Raw genomic sequence first — 23,039 nt, 5'->3', positions numbered from 1 at the left:
AAGGTTGTCACTTACAACAAAAAAGGCACTTGTCAAAAATTTTGAGGCACCAGGCTTAAAGCTTTGCATTGAAGGAAATAAGGAATCAGTTACTTGCACCAAATTATTGGTAGTTTTAAAAATGAGGATAAATGACATCCCATCTGTAGTGTAAGGTTTTGTTTTTAATCAAGGTCCAATAGAAGCCCCAAGAACAAAACTTGATTCATCTGTACGCATCATCATCAATCCAAGATAAAATACAGTCTTTAAATATAGTTTAGTTGTATTTTTTTAATAGTTGGGTTCCAGGCATAATGTAAATGCTTGTCACTTATTATAAGGCTGTATCAACTACTATAAAATTATAAGCACAGATATAAAAAGTCTCATTTTCCCCACACAGAAGTGCAACAGCACTGTATTACACTTCTGGATTCCAGAAAACGCAGTACATAAAATATTTTGGCATCCTCTCCTATGCCAACAATTCACTATGATTGCTGGAGTATTAAAAACATTGTGCTTCAAAACACTTTAAACGTTAAAAAAACCACAATCATGTACGTTTGAAAGCACATTATTTTCTTAGCTCATCGCTGAAACAAACTTTCAGTCATTTAATACAGTAGTGCTTATTTCAATATCCAACATTGCTCTTTACAACCATGAGTAAGGCTACGTTTTAGTCACGGGTATTTTTAGTAAAAGTCATGGACAGGTCATTGGCAGTAAACAAAAATTCACAGCCTGTTACCTGTCCATGATTTGTACTATATATCCCTGACTAAAACTTGGGTGCTGGGGGAGAGGGGCTGGCTCGGGTCCTGGAAGCAGCCGGCATGTCCCTGTGGCCGCTAGGTGGAGGCGAGGCCAAGGGAGCTCCGCACGCTGCCCCAGTCCTGAGCACCTGCACTGCAGCTCCCATTGGCCGGGAACTGCAGCCAATGGGAGCTGCAAGGGCAGCGCCTATGGGCAGGAGGCAGTGCATGGAGCCACCTGGCCATGCCTCCGCCTAGGAGCACCCCCCAAGGAAAGCACCACCCACAGCCCTCACTCCCTCTGCACCCCAACCCCCTGCCTCAGCCGTGAGCCCCCTCCAAAAACCTCCTGCTGCTGCTGCTGGGGGAGGAGGGGCACCATGGCCCAAGACTGCCCCAGCTGGTGTGGCTGGCCCAGGGGCCAGCCGAGCTGCTCAGGTGGTCCCCAGGCCAGCTGCACATGCCACTGCAGAAGTCACAGAGGTCCTGGAAATTCACCGAATCTATGACTTCAGTGACAGACTCGCAGCCTTAACCATGAGTCCTTCCATAGTGCAGGCCTTATAATGTCATGGTAAATTGTTATTTACTAATGAGTAACAAAGCCCTTATTCACAAATGTTGAGAGTAATCTATATTATGAACAATACAGAGTTAAAGGAAAACAGGCTCTGGAGAGAACAATGTGAAGAATTTCAAACTGCTTTAAAATGATCTCTCTGGATTTATTTTTGCATTTTCAGTGCCAGGATTTTTTTTTTTCTTTTTTGAATCTGAAGTAGATTTTCTGTTAATTTTCATTATTAAAAAAAGTTTGTGGTCACTTTCTTATTGACTACGCAGTAGTCAGCACCACAAAGTAATTTGGAGATTGTGTTCCTGGATTTAGCTCCTGTAGCTACACTGAAGAACTCTCAGTCTGCCTGAGTGAGCTGGAATCTCTTGTTAAGACATGAGAATATATTTTAAACCTATGCTTTGCCTGTATCAACAAAAAATACTTAACCTCTGCAAAGAATCAACAAGACTGTTTAAAATAATATACAGGAGCTTTTGAACTATCACGGTATTGGTTCTCCTGTGCATGCGCACGCATTCATTTTTCCAAAGACAGAACTCGGCTTCTAAAGTGCGCAAACTGATGAAGATAACATTCCAGTCAATACATCTCTTGCTCTAAATTGGTTAACTATCCCATTCTCCATTATTGTGATCACTATTTTCATCCTCTTCAGAGTCAGCAGACACTTTTTTAATTCTCTGGATGGCTGCCTTTATGCTTCTCTCCAGTTCATTGTCAGATCCTTTACTGATATCTTTTTTGGAATCTTGATTCACTTTCCTTAGCTTAACTCCTTGCCGTATAGCAGAGAGGATACTGTCTTTTATAGAGGCATTTGAAGGTGACAAACTGGGCTGTTCCACTTTACGAAGAAGAACTTCACCACGTTTTAAAGAAGCCAAAACTTCATCCATGGATCCTATGATAGATCAAATCAAATTATTATACTCAGAAGGACAAAAATAGCTAGTGTGGGGGATATGAAACCCTGTAAAACTGTTTACATTATTTTCTTTTTTCTCTAGCAGAGATTTCAGGGAAAAGTACTGTCAGTTCTGGCATAGATTGTCATGGGCTTCAACCATGTCGTGCACAATATTTGGAATTGGGCAGCTAAAGCTCTTGAGTAGAGAATCTAGCCCCCTTCATCAGTATACAAGCTCATGTGCTGTGCCTGAGAAGAAATTATACACAAAGAAAGACACATTTTTCATTACAGTTTTACGTCTACATGTTTTAAAAATAATATTGCTGAACACAAAAAAGCTACTCTGTACTAGAACCAATCTAGTTTCCCCCTGCTTGCTTTGATGCCTGCTGTAACTGCCAATTGTGTTTTTCCTCAAGGAAGATTAAAAACAAACAAACAAACAAAAAACAGATGAAGGTTACAGCATAAGGGCTCAATCCTCCTGCACTTGTGAAGGTCGTGGGAGTACTGCCATTGACCCCAGTGGGAGCTGGATCAGCTTCTAAGCAAGCAGGGGGATCTTGTGTGTGTTAATTTTGAAAATAACTCAGATCTGAGTGAAAACATGGTTTAAATGTTGAGTGTTAGTTTCCGAACTTAAGGATCACATTGTGCAAGTTTCTGGCTACATGCTTCTCTCCTATTTTCTTAGTATTCTGGCATCAGCTCGTGTTTCTCTTCTTTTGTTGGACTTTTTATTGATGATCTCAGACTCAATCAGTAAGGGGGAGGTCACCTTGTCTAGCACTCAAGAGAGGCAGTCTCCGTACATCAATAGGCCCAAGCCCTCTGCTGAGCTGCTCACAGTCAGGAGTACTTCATGTGCACTACAATGAAGGCTGTGTGACTAATTCATCACACACTGTACTGAGAATGTAATACAGTACTGAACTCTGTGCAGTCCTTTGCGACACTGAACTGCAGATGCCAGGTAAGGACTCAGCAAAAACTAAATTTTACTTCATACACACCCTTCTAAGTCAAATTTAAACTAAGTCTGCTGATGAAAACACACTGCCTGATTACAAAGGCCTTTTAGACTGATAATGTTAAGACAGGTGCTCATTTTGCTGTTAGCATTTTAAAAGGAAAGTATGCTAATATTTTAGAGCTAATTTGTGAGAGTCCAAATATCATATGTGCTGCATACAAATCTATCTAAATACTGTACTCTTCCAAAAATCTGAATTAAATTGTATGAAAGCCTTGCATATTAAGAATCTATGGAAGCATATTTTACATGCAAAGGTTTTGAACAGCTAAGTGGAGCTTCATAAACAAGTTGCTACAGGATATTTTAGTGCAACCTTATCAGAATGCCCCAGTGTTCATTTTGATACTATTACAGCAATTAAAATTAAAAATTAAAATTGCTGGCTTTTTTCTTTAAAGAAATGTAAGATTAAACAACTTCTAAACTTTTCTGAATTTTAATTTTTGGACGCATCTGAAATGTATAGTTCTGAGTGGTTAAAGCTGGAAAACCCAAGGCTTTGTTTATGCAAAAATAATAGAGCATTATTAGCTGTGAATGATTTTAGCAAAGAAGTTCCTATAGAAAAAGATCAAAATTCTTCTCTTGCATGCAATTCTTGATGCTAATCACAGCCACATGCATGCATCCATGGGCAGCATTTATCCCATGACCTTACTGATTGAAGTCTTACCCTACTGGTCTATGGACCTGCAGCTAAGACTACTTTTCACGGCACCTTGGAAGGACTGAATACACTGAAAAGGCAGTCCTGCCTGTGGTGAACTGAGTGATTACAATGTTTGGACAGATGTATTGTGAATATTTTGAAAAAGGAAAGGTATGCAACACATTTAAGGAATTGCTTCACTAGAAGTGCAGTGCAGCTCTGTAAAGTGTCATTGTAGATCTGCTGTCTTCCTACGTACATCGGTTCCCTGGGAGTACTCAGAATATCATATCTACTTACTTTAGTTACAAAAATAAGCCTGTTCGCAAGAAGTGTCCAACACAGTTATGGGGGTTTGCTGAGTTCTGTTTTCATACATAGGTCAGAACTGTTAATTAAGTTCCAACGGCAAAAGTCAGTCTTTGGTTACACCTGTGCAACCCCATCAAGGAGGACAATGGTGTCACTCAGAGCAGAACTTGACTGCAGAAACTTTTCCTGTGACCAATGAACGATCTAGAAAAACAAACAACTTGACTTTCAGACCCTGGGTGGAGTTTGTACAGAACTACTTACAGTAACTCTTACTTAGAAGCCAAGCAAATCTCATCTGGTCACACAAACATGGAACCCCATAAGCTCAGAGTTTGGGTAACATCAGAGTACAGTAAACATTCATATTGCATAAACAGTCAACATTAAAATGCAGGATTACTGGGAATACAAAGTTGCCCAATGCTGCAGTCTGCCTGAGTGTGTCACAAATCTTAACACACACATGCCTTCTCCTAAGATTAAGGCAAGAGCTTGTTCAGGAGAAAAGGGTTCTGCCCAACATACAATGCTAAAAGTGCCACTGTACATCCAGAACCACTCCCCAGAAGTCAATGGGAGTTTGGGTTCATAAGAAAAGAAGAGCAGGTGCTGAATTTGGATCATTATATCTGAACTGCAGAACTGGAAATGAGAATTGTTTACATTAATTTTTAAAAGAAGCTGTTAATAATTACACCTCTGGCATGGGAAGCAAGAGTAGAACTGTCATTCTAGCAGAGACTGAAGCCAACATCATTTTCAAGTAACCAGTGATCTTGGGGGCCCAACTTTTTACAGTGATTTCCAGAAAGCACTGAGCACCCATCCTCTGAAAGTCAGGTCCCTTTCAGATGCCTCAAAATCACTGCTGAAAATCTTGACCTGGGTGGATAAGCGCAGGAGAAATGCATATATTGAGAGCTGGTTCATTGAGAGGTCCATGCTAATGGCCCTTGTCTCTGGGAGCAGAGTTATTGAAGATTTTCCTATTAAAATGAGCCCACAGCAGAGACAGTAGCTGGGGAGAACCTCTGCTTCCTGCAACAATATTCCTTACTTCAAGAGGCTGGGTGAGAGGTCAGAATGCCAAAGGAGGAGGAAAAGATCAGTCAGCATTAGTGTAGTTACCTGTATAATTATTTACAGATCTCTTGGATGAGTCATCTAGTCTCCGTGTTGCGGCACTTTCCATAGAGCCTTCCCTGTTGAGGGGAAGCAGCTGATCTTTGCTTGTCACTGGTGTCTTTAAGGGCAGAGGCTGGCAGACCGGCAGTTGAGGAGGAGGAGGAGGCGGCGGCGGCAGTGGTGGAGGTGGTGGCAGAATCAGCCCCTCATTCTGCTTTTGTTGCTTTGGGTCACTGGCAGAAACAAAAATCTGGACAGGGATGTCTGCTGGGATATTCCCACATGCTGCTTTTAAACCTCTGTCTTGTGCTGGCCGAGTGCTTTTCAGCTGCTTTGGGGATGCAGTAGTTATTGATACAGACTGAGGGGACAGCGCTGGAGTCTGATGGGAAATACCTTGCGGCTGCTTGGGGATGCGAGGCTGTGACAGAGATGTTTTTAGCACAAACTCAGCTGGACACTTCTGCAAAGAAAAATGAGAAGCCAGGAGTTAACATCCCCATCGGACTGGTAAAAACAATATATGCCAAGGAAAAGACTGCATGCGGAGCCAATACCAGACACACAAGCCATGCAAGAGAAAAACCTTGTTTTTTTGATTTGTCACACTTTGGGATAAAGCAGGGAAGTGACTAAAGAACAAACATTGTTACAATTGAGATGGGAAGCCTTGGGAGATGGGACCACAGTCAGGGTGGGTCTGCTCTCTTGACTTAATAATGTTGCGTCCCTTTACAACTGAGGCTCTCAACCAGAGGTACATGTACCTCTGGGGGTATGAAGAGATCTTCCAGGGAGTACTCAACTCATCTAGATATTTACCTAGTTTTACAACAGGCTACATAAAAAGGACTAGCGAAGTCAGTACAAATTAAAATTTCATACAGACGATGACTTGTTTATACTGCTCTATATACTGCACACTGAAATAAGAAAAGGAGTACTTGTGGCACCTTAGAGACTAACAAATTTATTTGAGCATAAGCTTTCATGAAGCTCTCTAAGCTAAGTTTCATGTTAGTCTCTTAGGTGCCACAAGTACTCCCTTTCTTTTTGTGGATACAGACAAACGGCTGCTACTGTGAAATCTACACACTTAAATGCAAGTGCAATATTTATATTCCAATTAATTTATTTTATAATTGTATGGTAAAAATGAGACTGTCAGCAATTTTTCAGTAATAGCGTGCAGACACCTTTGTATTTTTATGTCCGATTACGTAAACAAGTAGTTTTTAAGTGAGGTGTATCTTGGGGGTACGCAAGACAAATCAGACTCCTGAAAGGGGTACAGTAGTCTGGAAAGGTTGAGAGCCACTGCTTTACAACACTAGTGCTTGTTACAGGTTCTCTGGCCCTCCTCTCTCAACCTGGTGCTAACTTATACAAGTGGACTAAAATAACCACTTTGATAGCAAAAGTCCTTGCTATGGAAACTAATGTGGGTGTCACAAACAAGAGGTTTTGTCTTTCCTGTAAAAATAAGCAGACGTGTTTACAGTTTTAAAAGGAGTGAGACTTAAATTAGATACCGAGCCTGATTTCCAGCCTAGCCTCCCACAAGTGGGGGAAAGGAGTATGTTTCACGTATTCTAATTAAACAATCCGATTTGCAAAATGGGGAAGACTATATTTTCTTTGCTAGGTTTTACATAACCATAGGCAAACTACTTAAAAGGGTAACAATGCGACATGGTTCCAACTGGAGGGTGAGAAGATGAGATTTCAGGTTCTTACAAGAAAGAAAAACTCTAATGATTAGCTTTCTTAAGTAAAAACAAAACAAAAAACTCAACAAAGTGAGATGTACCTTAATTCACTCTTAACTGCAAGAATGTGTGTGCATACATATATATGTATACGTTTTATTTTTCACCTCACTCAGCATGGATCATGATGGATTAATTCTTAATGATTTCACTCAGAATTCAATGGTCAGAAATGCTAAAGACCATCCACTACTATCCTAAAGACATGTTCTTCTCTCAGATTGTCCATTTAAACACTGAAAGTCAGGGGTTTAGAAGTCCTGAACTTACAACTCAGTAAACAGTTTACTGTACTTCTGCATATTAGTCATTGAACAGAATAGAGGTATAGGTAATAGGACATGTCTGAAGCTATAAATGTTTGCTATGTCAATTGTGGTTACCATCACAAGATACGCAAGACATTTTAGTCCAGATTTTCAAACTTACATACCCACTTTTGTGTGTCCAGTGCATACACACAGATCAGGCATATATGTGCACCAGAACATGAAAACCAAATATTGAGATACGCAAGGGCCATATTTCTTCTTTTCTTAACACCTGAATTCTCCACAACTGTATCAACTTTACTGTCTTCACTAAGGGTCAGGTCTCCACTCCATCTGCCAAGTGCCCATTGGCATGTATGGGAATGACACATGCCTCCTGAGAGCAGCTTAACCCTCCCTATAAGGCTATTTCTTAAGAAAAGATGCAGATAAGTGATTGTGGAGGTTTTCTTAGGGGGTAGGAGAAAGAAAGGAAAAGCTGTTGCCCTAAATTCTGTTCATAGTGAGCAAAAGCCACTGCAATACTATTCTTACTCTCTCCGAGGTAAAGTATGAGAGTCCACAATAGTGTTCCAAAAGCGGCTCAATGATATTGAAAGAATGTTGTAAAGGACTAGTGACTAAATAATATTTAAGAGGAAGACTCTTTCCCTCCCGTCCACTCACATTAACCCTATTACTTACATGGCATCTTCAAAGTCATACATCTCTTTTTAAAATGTTAGTACGTTATTTACAGTACTTGCCTCTTTGAATGTTTTTAGCCTCTCCAGTGTTTTCTGGCGTTCCTGGCTTATCCAAGCTTTTTTCTTTTTCTCTTCCTCTTTCATCTTGTCTCTTCTCTGCATTTAAAGACAAGCAAGTAAATGGGTGTGCATGCAAATGTGCAGCTAGACAGTCTCTGCAAGAAATGTTCCTTTTTTTGTACTCACTAGCTGGATGCTGTGATGCTGATGGAAGCGTTTTGTGTTTTCTTGTGCTTGCTGTAGTCTAAACCGGTGGCTCTCTTCGCACTGATCCTGATGGAACAGCATAATACATGCAAACCTTAGTTCACTTTAAAAGTGTGTGTGTGAAATCTGTGCTATTAGGGCAGTTGAAAGGTCCATTACCTAGGGCCTTGCCTTGTCCTGCCATGTAGGAGTCCCAAGTTCAGCAGACAATGCATTAGGCCCTAAGAACAGAAGTCTGTAGGAGTCTTTGCACTGACTTCAGTGGACTTTGGATCAGGGTCTTAGTCTTTCACTGCCCTAAGCTGGCAGACTGGACTAAGGAATGCTACAGAGGAAGCATGTTCAGCCTTTTATGGGAGTGGGGCATCTTACATTGCTTCTCTCCCCTGCAATCCATTCAAAAACAGCACTGATGAGCACTGAAGAAACTGTATCCACCTGGCCTCAGCCAGAGGGATGGTGATGTGAGGGAGGAGATACACGGAAGGAAGTGGGCACTATAAGTTACATGGAAATTCCGTCTATTTCCCTCCCGTTGACGCCCCGCCTCGCGATATTTCTTATATATAAAATTACAGATGAATCATGCACATATAGCATGGGGAATGTTTAACAGTACAATACTCTTCAACTGGAACAGTCAGAGAAGACACAGGTTCATTATATTCTGCCCGAGTCACCATTCAGTCATTTATTTGTCACTGTCCACATGGAGGATTTTATACATGCGATCAGCTGGGGTTTGGCCTCAGTGTTAAACAACAGAAAGAGAGCAATTAAGTGAATGAAAACAGAAGCAAAATATGTTCTTTGCCAAGGAAGTGGTCACAAGAGACCCTGTTTTCCAGACGTATTTCTAATGAGATTCTTCTAGCTCTTCTTTAAAAGAGAACTGGATAAATTCATGGAGGTTAAGTCCATTAATGGCTATTAGCCAGGATGGGTAAGGAATGGTGTCCCTAGCCTCTGTTTGTCAGAGAGTGGAGATGGATGGCAGGAGAGAGATCACTTGATCATTACCCGTTAGGTTTGCTCCCTCTGGGGCACCTGGCATTGGCCACTGTCGGCAGACAGGATACTGGGCTGGATGGACCTTTGGTCTGACCCAGTATGGCCATTCTTATGTTCTTATGGCTCAGTCTAGAGGGGGATAGGAAGCTGGACAGATAGGCCAAACTCTGTTTTCTGAATTTAGTTCAGTGTGGTTACATGGGTGTAAAGGAACCAAATGCATCCCAGCAAGCTTTGAGGGCTGTGAGGGCCAATTGTGATCTCATTGTCTTTCCACTGTGCTGCTCTCGCTGCAACTAACACAAATACGAAACAGTGAGTGAACAAAAAACCCACCGAAATGAAAACGCTGGACAGATTTGCAGCAGCAACTCCCTTCCGAATGACCATCGCCCTCAAAGTTAAAGAAAGAACCACGGCACTACATTTGTTGTTTGTACCTGCAGTCTTGACAGTCTGGGCCAGATTCTCTCCTGCCCTTTGGCTGCTTTCTGCCATACTGCCAGGGAACAAGCAGCCCTACACCTGGCATAGCCAGCCAAGGGAGGATTCTCCCCCATGTAGGTGGATCCTCTGGTGACACAGAGCCAGTGTTATTGCTCTTAGCCCATACTCCTTCCATCGTCTGGCAAGGGATCTGGCTGGGACTTCACTGCACTCTAGAAACTTCAGGTGTCTATCAACCCCTTGGGGTCATCAGCAGCCAGTGCAAGTTAGAGCAATTCTAACGTATCATGGGAGATTGTCCCAGAGCTGACCAAGGATCAGCGGAGCATGAAGCAGTCTCAAACCCCTGCCTCCTGACGAGACCCAGTACCTAGTCACATACTGTCCTGTATACTCCTCCCAAAGCTTCCCTCATTGTTTTCTATCTATTCCTCAGCAAGCAGGACTTGTGGCACGAGCTAAAGAAACTGCACAGCTCCAGGAGCACATTTACTTTTTTGTTCCTGAGGTAGGCTCGTCTCGCACAGATAGTCCCACGTTTAGCCTCCAGCCGCTGAGTCTTCAGCCTCAGCTTAGTGATTTCTGATGAGCAAGCACAATGCTGTCCCACTGTCTGCTCAATGACCTGGAGCTCCTCAGGATTTTCACAGGTATCATAGTAAACAACTTCATCCTGTTTCTCTAGAAAGGCAGTCAGCATTTAAAAAAAGAAAAGAGAACTCCAGAGTTCCATAAATGTTTAAATACTTCAAGAGCTAATGACACCTTAAAAGCCATTGTAAAAGACAATAAGTAATTTGTTAGACAGAACAATTTTAAACAAAGCGGATTACTCTTACATATATTCAGCTTGATCCTGCAAACACTTATGCACACACATCTCTTGACTCCCATGAGTAAAGCTACTCGTGTTTGCAGGATCAAGCTTATGCTCCCACTCTTGCCATCACTTGGTTTCCTATTTAAAATGTCTTCTATTTTAGAATAACGTGTATAACTTTTCATTCACTGATTGGAGTCTCGTGGCAAACTAACAAGTGTCATGAGACAAAACATTAAGCAGTTGATTCTACTATTAAACAACAATGGACAACATTGTTTCACTTGATGCTGTACTTACAAATAATGGAGAATACTTAACATGGATTGGTATGAACATGAGAAATGTCTAACATGGTGTGTCAAATACATACAGTAGTTTAGAAAAACAACAGGAATGAATCAGTACTTGAGAAGTATCAAATTATTATCACTTTTTTTTGGTTTTAATATTGTGTGTTTCGCAGCTTTACCGTAATTCGGCTGCAGTTCGACACTTTCAATATTCGGATCCAATTGTTAATGGGTCTCCTTAATTTTGTCAGAATGTATGCACAAAACAGGTAATTGTAGGACCAGAGACACATATGCACATACAGTTACTTGTTTTATACCTGCAAAATAGATGCGCACACACAACACAGAGGCAGTTAAGAAGATAAGTTGTCAATGTGGGCCCTTAATGTCTATTTATCAAAAAGTGTTACCAAATTTGCTTAGTAAGGCAACAATCAAAAGTTGCTTCAGCACCAAGAAAATCCAGTAACGCTCCCTTGAAATCAAGAGCCAAGTAAGGGTGATCTATTTTTTTTTTTTTTAGGATGTGTGCACCTCTGTGTTAGAACGTTTGGCTTTCTGCTTTTCTTTAAACCATGATTTTCTTTCTTACCTTTTATCTGTCTCCTTAAAGTGTCCAGCTGTGTAATAAGCAGCATTTCTTCATGTTTAAGTATCTCAAATTGTACATCATACAATTCCAGTTGGGTTTCATAATATTCTATTTCCAGCTTTTCTACTAGAGCTATATTCTTCTCTTGTTCATCAAGGTTTTCCATCTGCATGTTTCCGAACAAGAGAAAAAAAAAAAAACAAAGAATCAGGGAGACAATATACACAGACACACTGCAAGGTTAGCTTTATACGCTAACATGCAGATGGAAGCAGCAGGAGTAAAAACAACAGACTGACTACTTAGTCATTTCATCTGAGAACAGATGGTTGATTTTAAAGGTGGCCAGCAAAAGGGAGACATGAGACATAGCTCTGGGCCCTTTTTTTGTCACTTATTTATGAATGATTGAAGACCACCTGAAATGACTGTGTGCAATGTATAAATAAACTAGTAGCTGAAAGCCTGTGCTGTTGCATGGATAGAATTTGTCAAGTTGTGAGTAAAAAAGAGCTGAAAATGGCTGAGAACTTAAAAATTGGACAGTAACAAACCACAAATCCCAGAGGTGATTAAATCTGGTATATTCTGAACTAAAAGAACTCTCAGCCATGCTTGTAGCTGTTTCACTGCTTCTCACTGACTGACTCAACAGACATTTTAGGTTTCAGAGGGACACAGTGACAATCCTGGAATCTTATTATATAGATACAAAAATCCCACTGACCTAAACAGGTTTTTTTCCAGCTTGGTTTTTCTCCTTTAGTAATTAAAATCTTGTCTTCCCAGGACAACTCTCTATGGCAACTGGAGAGCTAGAGAAATGATGATCTCACAAGTTCCAAGAGACTGAATGATGAGCAATTAAGGTATGTTTAGTTGGACTGTTCATCACTTTTTGTGTATGTTTTGTTTTTGTTAAGACTTCTTTAACTCCAATGCCTACTAAACACAGCTGCTTTGTGTATAGATCTAAGGGACATGACTGGGCACAGTCACGTGCGAAAATTCTGACCACAATGACGTGTGCTTAGCTATCAGAGTGATGGGCACAACAAATGCTTTAGACAGAGATGGTTGGTTTTCTGAAGCAGAAACTGAAAGGGGTAAAATAGAATCGCATTAACCAGGAGTTCCTGTTAACCATTCATTTAAAGAAAAAAAATCTTTTAGGGCCTCATGCAAAACGTATCAAAGTCAAGGTGAGTCTTTTGATCGGGTCCTTAAAAAGCAAAGCTTTGAATTTTAAAGGTCTGTACATGACCTCCAGTCACGAGGGCCTGTATCGCATTACTTGCTTGGACATGCATGTGCAGCATTTGATTTTACAAGACAGAAGCAAGATCAAGGACTGAAACCCAAAGGCTGTGTTTTTTCAAAACGAAATACAACAAAAACTGCCAAACAAGTGCTATGAATCAGTGCTCCACACACTGATCAGAGATAATACAATAGTAGTAAATTATTTCCAGTGGTCTGTTGTGGATTTTACTGATGAAAAGCTCTGTTCAATAAAAATACCACCCGGTATGCATGACTCTGCATCACAAATATTTTTTTAAATTAATAGACTATTGTGCCATTCATAATTCCCCCCCTTCTCTAATAAGACTAACAACAGTTCTCCACTATGCAGAAATCTATTATAAAGGACCTTTTATAAAACACAAATGCATTAGTCTTAAGAACAACTGGAGACAGTGTAGTATATTACACTTGGAAAATAAAATAATCGGAGAACTGTAGTAGTAGTTAGAGACGGTATCATTTTGAATTTTTATATTAGTCAAGGCAGAAAATTTTCCATTTCTGATGCAGTGCTATTAATATATCCTGAATTATTACAAGTTATTCCTCTCTGAAAATACCTCACTTCTCAGTGTTAACATTGAAAAGTGAAAATTCTTTTAAAAAGGTGAAAACAACACTTTAATTTGTAACTTTTTTCTAAGCACGCCTCTTCCCCCATCCCATGCACACTTGGGGGGGAGGAAGTGTGCATTTCTCCACAATTTCAAAACAAGAAGTTTTGAAAATAACAAAAAGGGGGAGGTGAGCCTTTTTTGTTTCAATTTAAAACAAAACAACAAATTTGTCAAATAAGTTGGGGGGAGAGGAAGAGGGAGGTTCCCTACACAAAATTGTTTGAGGCAAAATTGTTTGAGGTTGGTTTGGTATTTTTAAACAGTTCTACCATTCTGCACAGCACTTCACCACTCTGCGGAAATGGGCCTTTTGACCCTAAACATCTGCCACTGACTACAATGGGCTTTGGATGAGGTCCTTACATGGGAGTAACAGAAAAGAATTCAAGTCACTCTTTGCTAGGGTCTTACATTTTTCCGGATGTCAGCTCTCTTGTGATTCAGGCACAGTTCTCTCGCTCTCATGTGCTGAAGAGTCTCTTTTGCTAACATATACTTCAGGTGTTCTAGTCTTGGAGAAGCAGATGCCCAGGTGGCTTGGCCAAATCTCTTCTGATCTTGTTCCATCTGTTTGTGCATTGCTGCCAGATTAAAGGGTTGCAACAAAGCATCATAAATGCTGTGGCACTAATAACTTTCTTCAGGTCTTCAGTGGAGCGCATGACCTCTGCATGGTATTCAATATTTTAAGGGAATTACTTATGAATTGACTGTGCTATTTTGAATTTATAGGACTAGAAAAGCTGAAATCATTCTATTATAAATAAAGGTCTAACGTTTTGGTCCACAAGTTCCACCATGCACATGATTAAATACAGCATTAAAAAAACTCTGATTTAATTAACAGGATGAAATCCTTAACAGTCTGCACCAAAAAAAATTAGAGTAAATATTTGTAAGAGGTGTTTGTTGAGAAGCTTGTCAGCTGTAAATCTCAGGCCCAGTCTACAAACAAACTTGCACTGCTTTAACCAATGGTGAGGTTTAAACCAATTTAGTCAAACTGGTGCAAGTTATCATGCAGATACTTTTATTACTTATGCTGGAGACTGGCTCTTGCTGGCTCCAAAATGTGCAGCTGGAAGGGGCTGCAAAGTGGTTCAAGGGTGTTCTCTTCCTATCTGCTGGCTTGTACTGAACACAGCTCAGTCACAATAGGGCATATGTGCCTTAAAATCAACTCTTCAGTAAGTTCTCCCTCATTACCTGCCAGTGCCATTACAGTTTCTTTGAAGTAGCTCACAGTGATGTCCTGAATGGAACACACGGCTTTTTCAGCTTGCTCAGTCCAGTCTTCAGCTTCTTTTTGCAAGGCTTCTATTCTTTTAGGGCCCAGCCTATCAATCTGTAAGGATTTCTACAAAGAGAGATTATTCTTCAACCAAATGTCAATCATGACAGTGTTGTAACTCAGCCTGTACAATACAGTGGAAATTGTGCAAAGGCAGGCCATGATGGCTGTCGTGACCTCTACATCTACTGTAGTGAAGTGAGTCACTACTCATGAATCGAAGCTACCCTATTTTTTGTTCTCATTGTCAAAGAGCCACCTTTGTTCTATAACAATGGCTTGAGCATTGCTCGTTAGAAAAACACTGGATTCATTTATTTCTTAAAGTAATGTTCACGTTCATCTTAAAAAAAAGTTATTTCTGTCTGAAAATGTTTATCTGTGACCAAGAGTAACTCAAATATATTCTGTTCTATTTCAGTTACAGTGATATTTTCTATTTTTTTCCTCACGTTTACTTAATGCATTTGACAGCGCTTTGCACTCTTATCTGTTTGTGAGGATCTTTCACACAGCAACAGGGTACACAGAAAGATTTAAGAAGCAGGAAAGTGCATTTGTAAAATCCACAAAAATTGGCAGGGGAAAAGTGCGAGTGTAGAACCTGAAAATACTTTAAAAACAACTGAAATCTAGTCTAATATTCCATTTAAGATTTTAACATAAACAGAACACTTTTTTTTCCTCAGAGTTTGGTCCGTTAACTGCAGTCTTCACTTATCTCACCATAAATAAAGCAGTACATTGGAAACTGTAACACCTTGTGCATTGATCTTAGACTTTCAATTTGCAGGCCCAATATGATGAATTAATCATGATGTTATAGCCTTAACTCAGCATTACTTTGCTCCTGTTAGTTCCACCCAGACATTATTTTAACATTTCTTTAACAGTGTATTAAAATGAAAAATCAAAGCAATGCATGATTGCCTTCCTTCAAAGTATAATACAATTTCAGGGCACATCTGATACAAAAACACAAAATATTGACATTAGTTGGAATTTTCAAAAGTGAATAAAGAGAACAAGTCCTTTCGAAAGTTAATACAACTGGTGTTCTTTTGTTGCTGAAATCTCTGTAAACTCAGAATACCAGGAAAAATGCCACAGAGCTGAAGGTTTTTTTGCTTTAAAAAAAACAAACAAACAAAATCCCACCACCACAGTGGAGGAAACTAAACAGAGCATTAAGTTAAAGCTGGTGGAAGCCCATGGATGAGATGCTATTCAAGCCTTTAGCACATGGATCTTATACAGGCTACTGACAACAAGAAGTCAGCTTTAACTTTGTATTTTTCAGGTTTTTATCACATTACTCACAAGTTGATGAATTTGGGAATAAAGCCAGTGAATATAAATCTTTGACATACTTAAGTAATTCAGAGCCTAAATTGCATTAGGGGCAGATGGAGTATATCACATGCCAGGAAGTTTGATCTCTTAAAGGAAAACCTACCAGGATTTCCAGTCTGTATAATGTTGCCAGTTCTCGCACATCTCTAAATGGCTGCAGTAAATATTGGTAGAATTGTGTTGCCATGGTAACTAATTCCTGATAAGCTTCATCTTCTTCTTCATAAACCTTCATTAAAGCCACCATTGTGTCAGCATTTTTATGCTTCTGTAGAACCTAATGGATAAAAGGTTTGTAAGTTAGCATTAGCCTCAGTACATGCACATTTATCAGGAGAATGGACAGAAGGAGCACCACTGCTATACCTCAGAGCCTGCATTTTGTGTGTGTGTGTGTGTGTGTGTGTGTGTGTATTGTCACCATTGACATATGTGAGTGGAAAGAACCTGTCACTTATCATTAGATGAAATAGTCAAGAATTCCACTTACAAGAGATGTACTCAAGGCATTCAGCAATTACACCCAGCAGGAAATATCACCAAGGACAAACTCGTAAGGGCACTAATTGCTGAACGTTACATTAGAAGAATAACTATACAATGGTGCCTAGGACATTTTACTTTTTATTGTAAAAAAATTCTAAATTTTCACAGATGATTTTGTCATTGCCTATTATAAATATGGATGGCTTGCACGGTAAGTAGATGAGACACCATGTACACGAAGGACAAATAAGGTATTTCTTAAAATATCATTTTGCATCTTCCCCTCCTTCCCCAAGACTACTAAACACCTACTAACAAGAAGTGGATTTTGTATCTAGAGATCTGACTCCAGACACAAAGATATAAACTTTCATTTAAAAATACAGGCTTTTATTCCTGATAACTTCTGGAGCATATTATAGTTAAATTCCTAAAGCTGCAGTATCAGAATGGCATGTATGAACCTTTAACTTAATCTTAACTATGCCAATAATATGTATTTTGATTTTTAATTCTTTTAGGGAGGGACTTCATCCTCCTCCATGTCTGTAATGTGCAGCTAGTCTCATTTAAGGCCTTTAAATGCTACTGAAAATTTAATAGCATGCCAATAGATCAGTGCATATTAGTCACTATTCACAAAATAGAAACAAAATCATGACATTTGCATGACACAAGGTAACCCCCATTTATTTTTCTTATTTCAGGACATTTGGGCAAAAGACCACCAAAGTTTTTAACAGTTGTGTGTGTTGCGAGAGAGAACCTGACAACAGCCCAGTCTGTGTGCCAATTAAGCTAAGACCAGCTCCACAGGGAACCATCATCCTTACCTAGAAGGATGCTGGTTGTGATACCAAGCCTTGAAGTGTGGAAAGGAGGAAAAATGAGGAGATACTCAGGAATGTCACAGGGAAATGAAGTCGTCTATGCAGGGAGGAAAAATAAATGGAAAATGTGGACCGGATCACATTGCTATTGAAAAGGGTGAAAATCCTCACTCTGTTCTGGCTACTTTATTCTGGGTAAAAGGGGTGGAGAGGCTTCAAAGGGCCCTAAAAGCCCCAGTTTCAGACAGGAGAGCATTGCCCCAATGTACACCTCACATGTCCTGACACAGGAGGGGCATGTTAGGGGCAAGGCCACACAGTACCGCTGAGATTCCAGACAGCGTTTGGGATCATAAGGCTGCCCCACAAGGCTGCTGTAACTAAGACTGGTTCTCCACAAGCGACTTTTGGTAATTTAATGATCTGTTTTTTCTGTTGTCCTAGCCCAGTGTACAGCAAAATTGGAATGAAAGCACAGTGTTAGCTTCATTTCTGATTCTCACATACAACATGGGGGAGAGGAATTTCATGTCACTGCTGGTGAACGTTTATAATTAGGAGGAAATAATCAGTGAATATTATAGACTACTCATGAGAACATTTTAATTCATCTTAAGTTTTGTAAAACCTTCAGTTATAAGACTTAATTTTCTTTTAATAGAAGTCTGGCTGACTGTTAACTATAATGGTTCAGTTGGCATTGCTATAATTGCAGGAACTCCACTTTGGAACAAAAATAGATGAAGTTTCTATATATTTCCATGTGTCTTTGTTGGGCCCCTTGTACACTGGAAAGGAAGGTATTACAGCTCTGACTGGCGCAGTAGATAGAAGCAGGACATATTTACTCTTACTTCTAGTTCCTTCTACACTGGAACTACCACCATTAATGGAAGGACTTGGCTACAACACTAGAAGGATGATCTTGCATTTAAGACAAGTCAGGAGAAGACAGTTTTATTGACGGCTCTACTCCAGGGGTCCGCTGTTACCTGGGGGAAAACAACAGAACCTCAATTTCCTTACCTCTAAAATGCATATAAACAACCCACCTCACAGTTGCATTAATTTGTGAGGCCACTAGGGACGACAGGACTGTTTAAGGCATCCCCTGACATGGCTAAATTATTGTCCCAGATTGCAGTATAAGTGGAACTGAGCCATGGTTTAATCATGTTCCCAAAGCATGCTAAAGGCCTGCCAAAGTCCAAGGCTGTTGCACAGTTCAGAAACACAGATTTATACAGCGTTCGCTCTAACTTAACGGAAAGACTCAACTGTGCTTTAATTGGGTCAGGAGGCGGATAGGTTGATTCTGGTGATCCAGTTAGTGTCCTTTTTACTTATTAAAATGTAAATAGCATCTCCTGTGAGGAGAATGCATAAACATTCTTTGTCATTCTGGAAAAATCTAATTATGTGTAAACAATAATGCACTAGGCTGTGTGAAAAATGAGGCCAAAAGCTCATTGTTTTAACCACCTAAAAAGTATAGTAATTGTCCTAAACCCCCCACATATTATTGCTGTTAGGAAGTGGAATTTAGTTACTACAAACATGGTTGTATGGATGCAGCATAATTAGTCTTGAAAATTATTTTTAAAGAGTTATACCCCATCTGCATCTAGGTTACTAGGAACCATTTTTAAAAAAGTGATTTCTTAACACTGCTGAAAACATAGATATGACCCTAACATAATAAGGAACAGAGTTTCAATAATATTGCCTTGAAGTATCTTTTTTTGTTGTTTTAATTGTCTGTTCATGAATCATAGTTGGCAGTTTTTCAGAAGGTGCTTTTATATGTATAGGAAGTAAGAACTTGTATCACCATTAGTTTGTGCACTAACTAGGCCAAAATTTCTCACTTAGGCATCCATAAATCAGGTATTTGGCACAGGCACAAGGTCACTTAGATACAAACTGTAAAATCTTCAGTTGTGTGCATGTACCAGTCGGTATTATACATAAATTAGATGTTCACAGACTTTCTGGTGAGGATGTAGTTTTTAAGATTATGGGGCGATTAGTTCACAACATTATTTTGTGTTCTTATTTTTGGTAAACATTATTGTACGTTCTATGGGCACAGGTGGTGGATTTTCTTAGCTGAGGCATATTTTAAAAATATAAAACTGAGTATCTTGCACAATACTTATTATGGGACACTTGAAACTCATTTTCATTCCATGTTCTTATAGATATGGCCTTTGGAATGACTGACACATATTCAGAAATACCTGAGCTTGGTGGCTTAACTATTTCTGGATATACAAGTGTTTACTTATGTAAACACAAAGCTTAACACTGGTCCAATATTCCACAGTGTCACATCCACATATTTGCATACTCTAAAACTTCGTTCAGCATTAGACTAGATGACAGTATGGAAGAGGATGCATTACTGATTCAATGAGGAAGTCATCATAATTTAAAGATCTACTAAAACAATGTACATATTGACTGACAAAGCACAACCTAGGAAAATGGCATCTTCAGGAGGGTGTGATTGAATCAACAGTGCTACGGGATAGTGTAAATTTACACTATGTCCAGATTTGAAGGGTTGGGATCCAACTGAAGCACCCCAAAAGAACTGTGAACAGTGTGGTTCTTTCATTGGACACATTAACTAACTAATCAAAAATACATGAATCTCCTTCAGTGGATGCTCTTATAGTGACATCACACATTTATGCAGAACATAACATTCTATTAGGAGCCCAAAAGGGCACATGAACAGGTTCCACCAGTGGTATTACTGATCCTTGCCTCATGAAGACAGCTACTGCATTTTAGTCTCCAGTGAAACCACCATGACATGAGGTATAAGTGACCCATCTGTACAGTTTGTATATCAACTTGTAAAGGCACTTTGGGGCTGAAAAGTGCTATGTAAAAAGAAGTAGAGCTCAGAACACTGTAGTGCATTAAGATATTGGTCTAGAGACGTGTAAAATTATGTTCAAAATCAGGCTAAGCCCGCCAAACATTGCTGAAGTCACTCAGTCCCTTTCAGGGCATCTGGTTCTGTTTCATGGCTTCAGATACTGACCATGCAAAAGCCATCGAATTTCACATGTTCCCCACCCAAAAAGTAACCAAAATGGCAGTTTTAGCTATTAGTCAGTTTTAGCCAGAAATCCAAATGAAAGTGAACATAAGAACGGCCATACTGGGTTAGACCAAAGGTCCATCTAGCCCAGAGTGCAAGTGGCTTGTACTAACCCTACCAAAGCCACCATGTGCGGTGCGGCCCCCATTCCCCCCAGCCAAAGGCCGTACCATGGGGGGCCCGGTGGAGAATCAGGGTTGCCCATCAGTTCAGGATTCACCCACGCTCCTGAGACCGGGATACTAATGGTAACTTCGGAGCTGGGAAAGTGCCACAGCCCCAAAGGCACGTGCCGTACCAATGGCATGGAGAAATCCCCAGGCCTTGGGCACCTATCCTGGGGGTCCCAGTGCCAGCTTCTCAGGGTGCCTGTGTCCCAACACCCCCACCCCTAAACACCCAGCCGAGGAGCCTGTACCCTCCGCAGGGCCTCCTTGGCCCCAACCAGGTGCCCCTTCAGGGCCTTCCTGCGGAACTCGTGCAAGTTCTCGAAGTACTCGGCCTCCTGCTGCTGGTCCTGGGCGAAGAGCGAGTCCAGCACCACCCTGCGGCCGCACAGCTCCAGCGCCCAGCCCAGGTAGCTCTCCAGCCCGCGGCAAAGCGCCTCCAGCTCGGCCTCCTCCAGCACCGGCCCGCTGGGGAAGAGCAGCGTCCACAGGCTGCCGCTGCTCTGGCCGGGCAGCACTGGGGGCAGCTGGGGGAAGCAGGGCTCCAGCCGCTCGCTCAGCGCCGCCAGCTGCTGGTGCACGCCCAGCAGGGCCTGCGCCGAGAACAGGCCGGCCCAGCTCTGCTGCTGCTCCGGTGCCGGCGTCTCCTCGCCCCCTTCCCCGGCTGCCGGGCCGGCCGCCCCGCGCTGCTGCTCCTGCAGGGTGCGGTTGTGGCAGGTCACCGCGAACTTGCTCTCGATCTCGTTCCAGGCCACGAGGAAGCGCAACTTGTGCGGCTCGGGCTCGGCGAACGCGTTCTCCCGGATGGCCACCCAGCCCTCCAGGCTGTCGGGCTGCGGCTCGGCCGCCATGGCCCAGCCCCGGGCAGGCGGCTCAGAGCCCGGCCAGGCTGCCAGAACCGCCCCGCCCCGCCCCGCCCGCGGGCTCCTCTCGCTGCGGCCGCCAGCTGGCCCCAACGTTCCACCCCCCGCTACTTTGTCTCACCCGGAGCGAAACAGAAAGTGACATTTCTTAAAGGGCAGCGCGGTGGGGGGGGGGGGGGAGAGAAGTATGCGGGAGGGATATAGGTCCCTGGAGCCGCTGCTTTTGATTGGTTTCTGGGCCCGGGGGAGGAGCCAAAGAGTTGCCCCAGGAAGTGGAGCCCATTGAAAAACAGATGCTCCTGGGCGGCGTAGTCGCTCTGTGCCCTTTAAAAGGAGGGGCTGCGAGGCTGGGATAATTGGTCCCACTTGAAAAAAAAATAAACACACAGGCATGCACACACCCTCCCTCTTAAGTGTAGTTCACATTCCCTGATTTAAACCAGAATCAAAATTGCAGTTGATAGCAGTAATTAGGGTGACCATATTTCCCAATGCTAAATATGGGACACCGGGTAAAATTACTGGTATTCAAGTGAGTTCAATGGCAATCAATCAGAACTACGCAGTAGAAACGTTCAAATTAACATCAAGTTGACTGAGCCCCTGTCAAAAAGAAATACTGTGTAGTTGGATTCTTTTTATTTACCTTCTTCTCTGTAAGGCTTTAGGGTTCAAAAGAGGAGGGGTGACACACACACACCTACCCCCCCCCATAGGGAGAGGTTACACACAAACACTCCTGTACTCCTCCCTCACACAGGGGGAGTGACAGACCAACTCGACCCTCCCTGCCGAGGGCTCTCCGTTCTCCATGCCTGGCTGGGCCCCTGGGACAGACCTGTCTAGGCTGATCAGATAGCAAGTGTGAAAAATCAGTATAGGGTGTGGGGGGTAATAGGAGCCTCTCTGAGAAAAAGTCCCAAATATCAGGACTGTCCCTATAAAATCGGGACATCTGGTCACCCTAGACCTGCCTCTCCTGGTACTTGGCGCCATGTCTTCCCAGGGCAACACATGTGTGTGTGGGCACATAGGGTCACATGCCCCCGCCCAGATTTCTGCCAGGGTTCACACCAGAATGTGGCGAGCAGCAGCCTTTCGGCACTATGCAGGAGGGAAGGGACAGGAGCTGCTTCCAGGCTGCAAGGGAGATGGAGGGAAGGGATGACCTGATCCATGTCTTTGCAGAGCTCATCTCTTCTCTCCCCATCCCCTGTGTCTGGAAGCAGCTTGTCTCTTCTTGCCCACATAGTGTGGAAAGGCAGCTAACACCTCCAGGCTGCTGCTGGCCACTGACACAACCCAGCCACCTCCTGTCCCCTGGCTACAGCATGGGCAGGAAGGGGTTAAGCCCTAAGAATGCATTTTAGAGTAGCAGCCGTGTTAGTCTGTATTCGCAAAAAGAAAAGGAGTACTTGTGGCACCTTAGAGACTAACAAATTTATTAGAGCATAAGCTTTCGTGAGCTACAGCTTTTCCACCAAATGCATCCGA

General features: G+C 41.8%; 1 protein-coding gene across 1 annotated transcript; it reads right to left on the bottom strand.

The window, feature by feature from the left end:
• Positions 1–258: 258 nt before the first annotated feature.
• On the bottom strand, positions 259–21,764 carry WHAMM (WASP homolog associated with actin, golgi membranes and microtubules). Its single transcript, XM_038419539.2, has 10 exons — positions 20,934–21,764; positions 16,188–16,361; positions 14,647–14,797; positions 13,852–14,021; positions 11,516–11,681; positions 10,301–10,488; positions 8,329–8,415; positions 8,143–8,238; positions 5,359–5,818; positions 259–2,221 (listed from the first exon to the last, which is right to left on the bottom strand). The coding sequence occupies exons 1-10, from the start codon at positions 21,531–21,533 to the stop codon at positions 1,926–1,928; spliced, it is 2,388 nt and encodes a 795-aa protein (XP_038275467.2). The 5' UTR covers positions 21,534–21,764; the 3' UTR covers positions 259–1,925.
• Positions 21,765–23,039: the final 1,275 nt, after the last annotated feature.

The sequence above is a fragment of the Dermochelys coriacea genome, chromosome 10 (genome assembly GCF_009764565.3).
Source record: "Dermochelys coriacea isolate rDerCor1 chromosome 10, rDerCor1.pri.v4, whole genome shotgun sequence".
Taxonomy (NCBI): domain Eukaryota; kingdom Metazoa; phylum Chordata; order Testudines; family Dermochelyidae; genus Dermochelys; species Dermochelys coriacea.
The sequence above is the reverse complement of the archived record's forward strand: the minus strand, read 5'-3'. Positions and strand labels throughout refer to the sequence as shown.